Source organism: Vigna umbellata, chromosome 5 (genome assembly GCF_029865625.1).
Source record: "Vigna umbellata cultivar VRB3 chromosome 5, Vumbellata_1.0, whole genome shotgun sequence".
NCBI lineage: Eukaryota > Viridiplantae > Streptophyta > Magnoliopsida > Fabales > Fabaceae > Vigna > Vigna umbellata.
Window position 1 is genome coordinate 31537755 of NC_142169.1, and position 12920 is coordinate 31550674.

At 34.9% G+C, this 12920-nt stretch overlaps 1 protein-coding gene and 1 long non-coding RNA gene across 3 annotated transcripts; both read left to right on the forward strand.

Annotated features, from left to right (window-relative positions):
* Positions 1 to 541: 541 nt before the first annotated feature.
* Positions 542 to 3118, forward strand: LOC148198131 (uncharacterized). Of its 2 annotated transcripts, none has more exons than XR_015786709.1 (5): positions 542 to 1118; positions 1782 to 2117; positions 2677 to 2747; positions 2831 to 2873; positions 3090 to 3118. It is a non-coding gene; the product is annotated as an uncharacterized LOC148198131 (long non-coding RNA). The 2 variants fall into 2 exon arrangements; XR_015786710.1 differs by having other exon boundaries at positions 2677 to 2751; positions 3090 to 3104.
* Positions 3119 to 6131: 3013 nt separating this feature from the next.
* Positions 6132 to 11717, forward strand: LOC148198132 (uncharacterized). Its single transcript, XM_088115713.1, has 7 exons — positions 6132 to 6288; positions 8888 to 8943; positions 9169 to 9245; positions 9356 to 9399; positions 10244 to 10284; positions 10360 to 10457; positions 11309 to 11717. The coding sequence occupies exons 1-6, from the start codon at positions 6132 to 6134 to the stop codon at positions 10453 to 10455; spliced, it is 471 nt and encodes a 156-aa protein (XP_087971839.1). The 3' UTR covers positions 10456 to 10457; positions 11309 to 11717.
* The last annotated feature ends 1203 nt before the right edge of the window (positions 11718 to 12920 follow it).

Genomic DNA, 12920 nt, shown 5'->3' on the forward strand with positions numbered 1-12920 from the left:
AATATTTGTTTAGATGTTTTAATATAATACAAGCAAGTTTATGTTTGTTTACAAATAAAAATCAATTAAAAAACACTTTGTCATAGTCTATTCAAAATGAACTTTTGTTTTGTTTTCATTCAAATTTAAAATTCTGTACAACTTTAATGTTTTGCAAAGTTTAAGCAAATATGAGAAAAAGAATGTTTTTAAGTAATGAATAAATTAAAAAATAAAATCGTTCCAGTTTTACCCTTATAGTTAAAATGAATATAAAATAAAAATGATAATGGTAATCGTTCCAGTTTCAGATTCTAAGCTTAGCGTAATTGATTTCGGATTCAGAATCGATTCTATGACGTAAAATCGATTATGCCTTCAACCTACTGCATTATTATCTTGATTCAGCTCCCTGCAACATCAATAATAAAAGTTTGAGTTCCTCAAACATTCAATGTAAAAAAATCTTATATTGACTAGGACACATCTGTATGTTTGGTTGCAGTTTTAATTCAAATCAAAACAAAGTACTATTTTTGTCTTTCCATATAACTTGGGAAAATGATACTTAGACAACAGATTTTGACAACATTTCGACACAGCCCACGTGTCAGCGAATGAGAGGGCCACGTTTACAACGAAAAAAGCTGCTGCGTTCTGAGAAAATCTGATCAAACCTGCTTCAAATTTGACGTGGCGAGGACGGGCACGGGCAGCTTGCGTTTGTGCGTTTCAAATTTCAAATGGTATTCGACCTTCGTAGACAGAGAAGCGCGAACAACAGAAACCCACTTGTGTGACCTAGACGAGAGAGTTGGAGAAAGGGTTCACCAGCGAACAGAGAGAGAGACCGAGTCCTTGCCGGAGTGCCGCCGTTCACTGTCGAAGGCCGTGTCGGAGAGATCGAACGCCTCCAGCCCGTTCCGTTTCAGGGGCGCCGGAGGTCCGACGTCGACCGGTCGAAGCGAACACGGCATCGTGTTCCGTCCGTTCCGGCCCAGCAACTTAGGGAGGCGTTGAAGGTGTCGCTTCGTCCCAGCTGCTTCCGTCCCTGTGCCGGAGTGCCGCCGGACCTTTCTTCTAAAGATATTGCCGTCATGAAGAGGCGGATTGCAAATGTTCTTGAACTTGGGGAAACGGTATGTATGTATTTTATCATTCTTAATTTTCTGATTTTTTATTTCTTTGTTCTACTGAAGTATCATTGTAAAATACAATATTTATTTTCCAATTCACTCCAGAGTAGTTGTAGATCATCCATTTGTTTAGGCAATCATTGGTTTTTTATGTGGCCAAGGAGTTGTGGAATTTCTTGCTAAGGGTAGTTCATATCCTTAAAAAATATTATCCAGTTAAAAATATTTTACTCTCAAATCTGAACGTGTAAGGAATGTGTAATTTTGACATTGTGCTTTTCAAGTTGGAACAAATAAATACAGAAAATAAGAGAACCCGAATCTGCTGTTGACTCCATAGTTGCGTATGCAAATTTACTTTTAACTTGAGTTGAGTATGGCAACCCTAAACCGTTATCAGAGAAAGCCTGTTAATTGCCATTTTTTCAAAATAAAGGATTAATGGTGTTCATAAAGATAAAAATATAAGAAACAATATTTAAAGTTATATTTGGCTTGTATCTAACTGCAATTATTAATTTTATATCATGTTCATTTACATGTTCTCTTTATATCTTGTAAATCTTTATACTTGACTAGGCTGGAATTATATATCATATATCTACTTCGTTAAGAGTTTTTTGAGGTTCATTAGTTGGGCAGTATTAACCGATATTCTTCCAATAGGTTTTGCAAGCCTTGAGAAGGCTAAAAGGTAACAGTGACAGAAAGGCAAAAATGTCTGCTGAGACTAAGGTTGTATTTGACCAGCTAACTGAGGATGCTATGAAGCTGATGGAGAATGGTGAATACAGTTGAGTTAATCCCTCCGGGCTTTGTAGATATTATGCATTGTGTAAACATGTAATCATTTAGATAGGCTGATGAGACTCTATGTCATGCGACTTGTTTTGATTCACTGTATCTTTAGTTGCTATGCCTACATTATGCTTAACTTTGGCTCCTTGACCTTTTTCGCATATGTTTATCATGAAAAGTGAGAGGTTTTTGATCGTGAAGCGGGTTAGTGTTATACACTATGCTTTATTCTACTTATATTATGTTTTGTTGTTTCATTATGTTTACATTGTTAACAACATGATGTAATATGCTGTTTGATTTTATAATTTATTTGATTTAACTACTTGGTTTTACTATTATAATACTGTTCAACTTATGTTGTTATTATGGTCATGATGCAAGATAGAATTTATTGTTTTATTATCAATATCATACATGGTGTTTGGTTATTCTTAGTGTTTGGAGAAACTATCTTTGGACCTCCATATTAGTTAAGTGTTGGATTTTGGGGCAGGTTATTAATTGTCAATTTTTCCTTGGCTCTTCTTTCTTCTTTCTATGATGTTGTCGATATTTAGGTTTATGAGAACGAGTGAAGGGTGCCAGTTTCGTGGTATTAACTGCTTAATGCTTATGCCTTCTACATTCTCCCCTTTTCAGAAGGATATGAGAAGTTAGCCCGGGCAAAAGAAGGTCCATCAAATCAACATTTGGCTAGTGGAGAAGCCTCTAGCACTGGTGAAGGTGATTACGATATGTTTGCTGACGAGGATGATAACAGTAAGCCATCTACAGATGAAAATAATACAGTTAGTCAATCTTCATCGGACGCCATAAATTCTGGCACTGAGGGTAGGTAAATTGGCCTCCAAAGTCTTTGTTACTGATTTTTATTTGATTAGTATTTACTTAACATTGTTCTACTTTTCTTTCAGGTGGAGCATTGCAAAATGATTATGTGTATGATGAATCTTCTGGGTATGGCTCTTCTCTTCCACGTAAATTTTGGGAAATAGTCTGATATACATGACATTATTTATCTTTGTTGTAAATTTCAAAACCAAAAAAAAAATCATTATGGTATTAAGGAGGTGGCAAAAGTTGAGGGTTTGTACCCACTTCTTCTTCTAATGAATTCTGTTACCAAAAAGAGCTGTTATAAGCTTGTTCTGACATCAATATTTGATGGTCCAGGTACTATTATAGCAGCAATTTGGGCTATTATTATGATCCAAATACCGGGCTTTATTGCTCTGCAGCATCAGGACAATGGTACAGCACATTCCTTTATCATCTTTTCGTGTGGTTTGTCAATTTTTATCCTGAAATCTTTTAGCCTTTGTTTACAGTAAGTGGTGCCAAACATAGATGTGGATTTGGATGTGTGTTTAGTTGTTTGTTAAAATTTAATTTTGATTTGTGATATTTTTTGTTGGAAACTATATCAAGAGATGTGATATGTGTACGTCAATTTATAGATCTTTGGTGGCATAAAAACATGCAGGGTGATTAGTTGTATAATTAACACCTTTGGCTGAGAGGAGTGATAGGTGTAAATTTTACTTGTTTTTGTTGCTTAAATTGTTGTGCTTTTGAGTAAGTTTTAGTGTTAATTCTCATGAAAAGTATATAATTGTTGATATATGTTAGGACCTGGCGAGTTTACGAGAGACGAAGATATAGGAGGGAGAGAGAAGGGGACCGTACGGAAGAAGACAATGACCGAACGGTTGAAAGGGAGGAGCTTGATGGCCGAACGACAAGGAGAAGAGAAAGAGAGCAGAGCGAGCGGGACGAGGACGACCGTCCTGAGCGAGTGGAAGCAACGAGGGGAGGGGACGAGCGGCCTGAGCGAGGGAAAGCAACGAGGGGCGAGGACGAGCGTCCTGAGGGAGTGGAAGCAACAAGGGCTGAACGAGCAAGGGACGAGCGGCCTGAGCAAGGACGAGCGTCAATCTGACAACAGAAGGATAGTATAGAAGGAAATATAATAAATACGCATAAATATAATAAATAAGGATAGATATATTCTTACCAGATAATTATAATAAATACGCATAAATATAATAAATAAGAATAGATATATTCTTACCAGATAATTATAATAAATAATAGTTATTATTATTCTCGGCCCTTTTTGGGAAGGAGTAATTAGTATTAATAGAGGAGGAACCTAGGGAAAAAGTTATGCTTTTGATTTGGGAATTTTGTAAGAGAGGTTATGCTCTCAGATAACTGACGGAGATCCTGCTCCCAGTTATTGTTTGTTTTCTTGATCCAGTATTCTTATTTAATAAAAGAGGTTCATTCAGCTATTGTTTTCATTATCCCTTGCTTGTGAAAGTGTGTGAAGAGAGCGTTCTAGTTACATTCCAGATTCAGGCACGTAACAATATAAGTATAATTTTGACTGTTTAAATATTTTTTGATGCTTTTGTTTGTTTATTTCGAAGTAGAATAAGGATTGGATACTGTCAAAGACTTGGAGCGCATCATTTGGCTGTCAGCATCGAGAAGAGAACGCCCATCCAACAGCAAGCCAGGACGCTCGTCCAGCGCGCAGCGCAGAGGACGCTCGGCCAGCGCTCAGAGAAGGCTCGTCCAGCGCGCAGAGGACGCTCGTCCAGAAAGTGGACGCTCGTCCAGAGAGCGGAGATCGTTCGCCCAGCTAGCGGAGAACGCTCGCCCAGACACTTGTCGCCCAGAGGGGACGCTCGTCCAGCGCGCAGAGAGGAGGCTCGTCCAGCGCGCAGAGGACGCTCGTCCTATCAACCATTTACAGCAGATATGTGGTGTGCTACGACTGTCTCATTTTTTGTGATTGGAATTGTTATATGGATTCTTGAACACCGAGTCAATAGTGACTTTCGTGGTCCTCCTAAGAACCAAATTGTAATTATGTTAATGTACGCTTTTGTAGCGTCATATGAAAACCTTTTACGGCCAGTTTATTGAATTTGGTGCAGCAATAGGTGCCCCAATGTTCATCTTTTGTTTAAGATTCTAAATCCATTTAACGAGTTATTGATGATTTGAATTAATGCAGTATAGACTAGGAAGTATTGCGGTTCAGTCATAGATGACACACGAAAAAAAGGGGGGTTTTTTTTTGGATTGTTTTGCAAGGAAAATTAAATTAATTAAAAGTTGAAAGTTAAAAACAATTGACAAAATTATGAAAATTAAAAGCTGAAATGGCTTGCTGTTCTATGGGCGTCCTCTGCGCTGCGCGCTGGACGAGCGTCCTGGCTTGCTGTTCGATGGGCGTTCATTTTATGTGTTAGTGAACGTTCGTTGTCTACGATCTTATTCTCAGTTGAACGTTCGGTCTTTACAAGGCGTTCGTCTTAACAGTATATAATAGGTTTTAAAACGGTTTGCTGTTTTAAAATAGTCCTAATCACTTCCCATCATCTATCGCTCGTCCTAGTCACTGTCCCTCATCTACCGCTCGTCCTAATCACTTCCCCTCGTCTACCACTCGTCCTAATCACTTTCCCTCATCTACCGCTCGTCCTAATCCCTTCCCCTCATCTACCGCTCGTCCTGATCACTCCCTCTCTCGTCTTGATCGCTCCCCTCGTTTAGGGCCCCAGTAATGATTCCCACGATCTTCACTAATGATTCCCACGATCTTCACTAATGATTCCCACTTAACAAACTTCCACTAATGTTTCCCACTCCACCAACCCTCCAATTATGTCTGCCTACCTAATGATTCCATTATCAACAGTCATCCAATAGTCTCCTGTGGAATTTCAAACCAATAGATGTGATTAAAACATGTAAGAACCGAAACAAAATTATCATTGTATCATGATTTGTCAACTCAAATTAACAAAATAAATCCAAGAACGACAAAAATAGTTTTGGGTCTATTCAAGCAATTAAAGAACTTGATCTCAATACTCTATCAAATCTAATGAACATATATTCTAAGCATAGTTTATGAGAAATTCGTCCAAAAAGACAGCATATATTGCAACAAATTTATGTATTTCTACCATCCAATGAATCAGTACAATCTAAGGAAGTTGGTTTACTGGCAAAAGAGATTTGCAAGTCCATAAAATATCATCAAGGGAAGGGAAGGGACCAAGTGGGACTATTTTTGGTCCGGCGACACTCCGACGGCAGTCCGGCGGCCACCGCAACGGTCCGGCACAGGGAAGGAAGCGGGTGGGAGGAATCGATACTCAAAACGCAAACTTGGTTGGCTGGGCCGGAGGGAAGACGATGCCGTCTTCGGTTCGTCTGCCAACACTGGCGCTGCGGCGACCCGCAAACGGAACTGCGTGGCTGGGTGGAAGACGACGGACACCGGCGGCACTGGATGGAGCGAAAACGGCAACGTCTACGGGCGGCGCGTATCCGGCGACAGCTGTGGTGGCTGGTTCGAAGGAAAGAAGGAAAGAAGGAAAGAAGGTGCTCCATCAAATGTTCTCCGTTTTCTCTCTCTCTCAAAATATTTGAATCTCAAATTTTCGAAACAACCCTAAAATTTGAATCTGCCCCCAATTCTGTCATTGCCACGTCATTTTAATTTTTGAAACGCACACCCCAATCTGCCCGTGCCCGTGCCCGTCAGCGTTGAAGCAGGTTTCATCAGACTTTCTCAGAACGCAGCAGCTTTTTCCAACCAAAACGTGGGCCGCTCAAACGCTGACACGTGTGCTGTGTCGAAATGTTGTCAAAATTTGTTGTCTAAGTATCATTTTCCTATAACTTGAAAGCATGTCCTCGCACATCTCTTCAAATTATGAAGATGGTTCACTCCATTCATCATTCTCAAACCTTCCCAACAAACATTCTCAAATACATAAAAACAAATATCTAACATATTCATACATCCGTTTGTGGTTAGAGTACATCTTTTTATCCAAAGACAAGCTTAAGGTTGATGAAAAAAATACGAACAAAAAAATGAAAAAAAATACAAACAAAAAGAAAAGAAGAAAGATTTCATTAAACTAATTTATAAATTTCGGATGTATGGATACAAATTAACCTAATTTCAAGAAAGAAGAGTTTATATAGACATAAAAAAAAATAACAATATATAGGTGAGGTGGGTGGGTGGAGGGGCAAGTGCGTATGTATGTGTTGAAAAAGAATTCAAAATAGAGAATGATGTTATATTAATAACTCTCTTAAAAATATATAAAAAAAAATTAAAACATAAAAAATGGCAAAAATATTTCATTCAACTCATTTGGAATAATCTCTTTTCTATTTTCTATTTTCACATGTCAGCACATATTATAAATGTTACAATATTTAATTACCAGAATTACATTTATTCATCAATAAAATTTAAGATGAAAATGATCTTTAAAACAAGAAAAAGATAATTTTATATAAAAATTAAAAACATATTTAGTTCATTTTTTTTTCAATTCAAAATTCATTTTAAAAGCATGGTTGGTTGTATGTTAAGGTTGAAATATCTATAAAACAAATTATTATGTTTTTAAATCCATCTGATGCCAAAAATGTTAGTCCTATAATTTATATAAGAGCGTGACTTATCTAATAAGTAATTATTAAGAAAAGTCATAATGGTAGTGATTTTACATATTATCCCTAAAAACAATAATCATCCCATGCAAGTGTACTTTTGATTTAGCCATTTCGTATCATTGGAACATTATATTATATGGACAATAAACAAAATAAAATGAATTAGTTATCGATGTTCAATTCAAGTTGTTGATGAAAAAAATCATCCACAACATAAATCAATGTGACAAAATGTTGGGAAAAAAAATTCAAGCTCTTCATCCAAATTGCATCGAAAAGAATCATAGGATAATGTTAGATTATTCGTTCAAATCATGGTTTTTTCGTAAACCAAAACATGATGAAATTGTTTAACTTACAAAACAATACATACTCAACCAACATTACATGATAAGACCCACATTTCAATAAAATGTAAATCTATTTCATTTAACTATATTTTCCTTTTCTTTCCATTTCGCCTAATATTTTTTCTTAGCTCTACATATATATAAAAAATGATATCCATCTTCTAAGTATTTAAATATATCATTGTTAAATGTTAATTTCTAATATTATAAATAATTTTTTAAATATTATTGTTTAAATCTATTACTCTTCAGTAAATACATAAAAAAATTAACATGGTAAATAAATTTTCCATGTTAATTTTTATTTGTAGATTTATTTTACTTTTTCGATATACACTACAAAAATAATATATTTTAGGAGAGGTTATTTTCCGGCGGTTTTAAGAACCCCGAAAACTTTCCGGCGGTTTATAACTGAAACCGCCCCTAAATATTTTTTTTATTTCTAGAATAAGTTTTAATCCCGAAATATCTATTTACCTCTCTATGCCTTCATCATTTCCCTTATTTTTCTAATTTTTCTCCAAACCCTATTTTCTCGCACATAATCATTTTCCCCAACCCTATCTTTTCCCTTTGAACCCCACCCTCCCTCGCGCGCTTCTCTTAGAGATTGGGAGACCATCAAATCCAACGATTCCTTGCTTGGACTCATGTGTAGACGGTTGGAATGGCAGTGGCGAGGGATGCGAAGGAAGGAGAGGAATCCGATGGTCTGAGAGGCGTATACTTTTTTGAGGAACAGATCCTCCAAGACGCGAAAAGCACCATAGAAGAAAACGGCGGCGATACCAAATTTGTTCTGATTTAGGGTTTATCTTATCACACAATCCAAAGTTGCGCTCATCACCACTGGTTTCGATTCTACACCTTCTCAAAAAGCCCTTGAAGCATTGGCGTCGTCTTCGTCGTGGTCTCTCTTACTCACACTAGAGTCACTCTTTGTTCTCTATCGCTCGTATCGCGCTGTGTGTCGAAGGAGATTGGATTTGGTCGTTGACTTCTGAACGCGGTGAGAAATCGAAGGTTGGAGTGAGTTTTGATTAATGTCGGTTTGTGTTTGTAGTTATATTGACCCAACTTTGCTCTTTATTCTTTAAAGTTTAAAATTTGCAATTTCAGAAACCCTAGGTTGGTTTGTTCGAATCAGTTCGAGGTCCAATCACCCTCTGCACCAGGTAATTATGAATTGGTTAGAATTGGGTTAGTTTTAATTGGATGTATACTATTAGGAGAGGACATGTTGTTAATCCCATCACTATTGTTCAAATGGAGTGCCCCTTTGGACTCGTGACATTGAGGAGGAGATAGTTCCTCTCTGTAGGTAAGTTCAACTTCTTCTCCATAAACAACAAAATCAGTTATGTTTTGAGGAATCATTAATTGAGAAAATTGATATGCAGAAACTTGAGCTTCTTGGTCTTTCTGAGGATCAGAAGCGGCTCGTAACTATGTGGACCTCATTTGTTAAGAAACATTGGTAAGTTGTTCTTGTTTTGATTCAAGTCGTTTACTTCTTCTTGGATTTGAACTTGTTGCTTTTGGATTTCTACTTTCTGCTATCTGTAATTAATTTTGTTCTTGTGGCAGTGTGCTGGTAGATGGCCATATGAATTGGCATACGAAGCTCCCTGGTATAATAATTATTAATACTCTTCATCTTTGGTTATGTGTTCATCAAAACGCAAATACTTGAACGAAAGGAATGATTTTCCACATCAAAAAGACTTTACTTAAAAAGAAAATTTTAAGACAAATCTGATGATCTGTTTTTACTCTTTGAATCGATAGAATATCTTATCTTATTCCTTATCTTCAAATCAAAATTATATTCTAATATATTGTTTCCATTTGATCTGTATATTAATTTTCTGCAATAGTTCCAACAACAATGTCTTGAATTTCTTGAAAAGTGTTCTCTTATCCCAATCAAAATCTCCAAATTGGGTTGCTCTTAATGCGTTTCAGAGACCTCGGAGAATAGTGGTACAACCTCCATCACCAATCCATTGTTTGGCCTCCTGCCCTATTGTAGAGAGGCCTTTCATGTCTGCATCCTGCATATATTATGAATATGTGTCAAAACGATGACATGTGATTGGAATATAGGCTGTAATTGTATTTCAAATACTAGAAAGAGGCTATTGCTAACCCTGATAACTGGAACAAAGAGTCCATTATCAGGATAATAATAAAGTTGGTGCAAGAAATATTTTAAAAAGGCACTTCTGCTTTCTGAAATATATTTCAAATTGCATAGGTTATTTGAGTGTATACTTTATTATACAACATCCATTTAAATTCCTCAAATGATGAGTACACAGTAAAGCTTGGGGGCATCATGACATTTTTCCTTAAGTATAGTATTTGTTGCTCTGTTTTCTTGATAGAGTTTTCTAGCCGTTGTCCATATGACTTTTTAACTGAATTTATTTAAATGAGTCAAATTGATTTCGAAACGTCATTTGCTCTTTACAGGCAAGATATTAAATGCATTCCAGCGATTGGTGTATTATCAGGTGCTGTTTTTTCTTTTCTGGCTGCATGATTATTTCAATCATAAATCATGGTTTATAAATAAGTAATTTGTCTAGGAATTTGATTTCATTTTAGTAGGTGCCAAAATTTCTTCCAATCAGTTTGATGACTCTCTGTCTTTGTTGCCGAGAAAGATGATACCAGAGAATTAAAGGTATCACAAAATATTTAATTGAAATAATAAAAAAAGTGATAACATCCATAGAGAATAGAAAAAAAGGAGAGGCAAAGGTGTAGCATGGAGGAGATACATAGCTCAAAAAATGATGATAGGGTGGTATTATGGATCAAATCAATACCGGAAGACTTCTATAATTATGCCAAAAAATGCATTTTAAATTAAAGCTTTATGGTCACAAACATATCCACAAGTCTTCTATGTTTCTTCTACTTTCACAACATGTCAATAAAAAGTTGAATGCTTAATATCTATTATAAGTTTTCACATTTAATAAACTAGAAAATCACATGTAAGGCCAGTTAAATTTGATAGTGAAATTTTATAGTTGATAATTAATTGCAAAAGTAAGTCAGAATAAAATATATAAAGTACTACTGGTAGACACAGAATTCAAAGAAATCCACTCATGTGATATTGGATAATTTATCATGTGAATAATGTTTTAAATATTTTAAAAACCCTACAACTTTTTTGTCAAATAGCTTTGATTACCTTTACTTAACTTAATTAAACTAAATTTGTTATATATGTAAGCAAATTTTTCATTTAAGTATTGTATCCTTTATAGTATAGATGAACTATATTTCTACATGAATGAGTGAAACAATAGTCATTTAAGATATTCTATTATAATATCGTAATTGTGTGGAAAATGGAAATGTGGTAAGAGTAAATGGGTGGTAAAGTGGATAGATGTATATGATTATTTTATCCATTAAAAGTAGGTGATTTTCAAGATAATATTCGTATCTTAGTCCCATCAAATGTAAAAGCTTCAAGCTTCAAGGTCTAAACTAGTTATGTTTTTACTGTTATAATTGCAGGTTCCTTTGTCTTTGTCATCGTGACCAAAGTTGCATGCAACAAAAAAACCTGAAGATGATGCTCTACATGAATGAATATTTTCTCGTGTTTGGAAAACACAGGATGAACTGATACATATGAGAAATTAGGAAGAAGTTTTTCTGGGTTTTCTTCCCAACCAAATGGAACTGAGGCAATTAGCTTAAGAGGAGTTTGAGGGGAGTGGACACTTAAGAAACCTCTAAAAAATTAGACATTGTTTCTTTTTTAGTAATATAATGAACATCTTAGTCATATTTTTTATATTTTAATTTAGTATTGAATATTTTTCTTTTTAATATATCAACAATTACTTGTATGAACATGTTAATATGTTGAACAATTTGAACAATATAGTTTATTTTATATATAATATTCAGTTTTAGTTTATATTATTTTATTCTATGTTTGGTTAATAAAACTAATTTTATTATAATCTCATTTTATTACAGTCAAAAACTAAAAAAAAAAAAATATATACACATTTCCGGCGGTTTTTTGAAAAACCCCTGCTAGTTCCGGCGGTTTTTTCAAAACCCCCGCTAGTTTCGGCGGTTTTGCCAAAGCTCCCGCTACTTCCGGCGGTTTTTCCCAAAACCCCCGTTACTTTCGACGGTTGTTCCAAAAACCCCCGCTACTTCCGGCGGTTTTTCCAAAAACCCCCGCTACTTCCGGCGGTTTTTCATAACCCCCGCTAATTCCGGCGGTTTTTCAAAAAACCGCCGGTAATTACTTAGCGACGCAGCTTTTCCCAGCGATTTTTTTAACCGCGGGTAACGTATTTTCCGGGGGTTAAAACCGCCGGAAACGGAAAAAATAACCCCCGGTAAAAATCTAAATTTTTGTAGTGATAATTTTTACATATTTAAAATCAAAATTTCTAACTACATTTTTTTTTATTCTCTAATAATAATTTTGAAATTTTACTAAACAATTATGAAATAGACTATTTAATTAATTACTTAAACTGTAATTAATAATCTATGAAACAATGATTTTAATTAAAAATATTTTTATATTTCTGATTTAGTAAGTTTTATATCAATTATTACAATAGTAAGAATTTATGTTCAAATTAAATTATGAAACACCAATTACTATTTATTTATTTTAAGTTGCTTTATTTTATTATTTGCATTTTTTTAAAATTAAATTATAATTATAACTATTATTTATTTTACTTTTTATTAATTTATTAATTTATTATTTGCATTTTTTTAAAATTAAATTATAATTAGGTTTTCGTTCAACATAATTTTGATGACGAATTTTGATTAGACAAATAGTATCATGACACACTTTTACATTCATTTGACACAAATTATAAGGATAAAATAGTAATAAAAGTGTAAACTTTTGTATTGTTTCAAAAAATAAGAGAGTAAAAAGTAAGCAGAGGAGTCCTCCCTGCATCTCACTAATTTCCTCCTGCACCTTCCATTTTACACATTTGCTCTTCATTTATTAAATAATTTATTAAAATTAAATAAAAACTGATTATGAGTTAATGATTTCGTAACCACCAGCAACCCTAAATCTCATTTTGTTGCCCTACATGTATCTCTTTCCTCTTCTTATTTTTTGACTTTAAAA

Coding starts and splice junctions, on each gene's coding strand:
- LOC148198132 (XM_088115713.1), top strand. CDS start 6,132: ATGCCGTCTTCGGTTCGTCTGCCAACACTGGCGCTGCGGCGACCCGCA. Junction 6,289..8,887: donor GGCGACAGCTGTGGTGGCTG/GTTCGAAGGAAA, acceptor TTGCAATTTCAG/AAACCCTAGGTTGGTTTGTT. Junction 10,285..10,359: donor AGCGATTGGTGTATTATCAG/GTGCTGTTTTTT, acceptor TAATTTGTCTAG/GAATTTGATTTCATTTTAGT.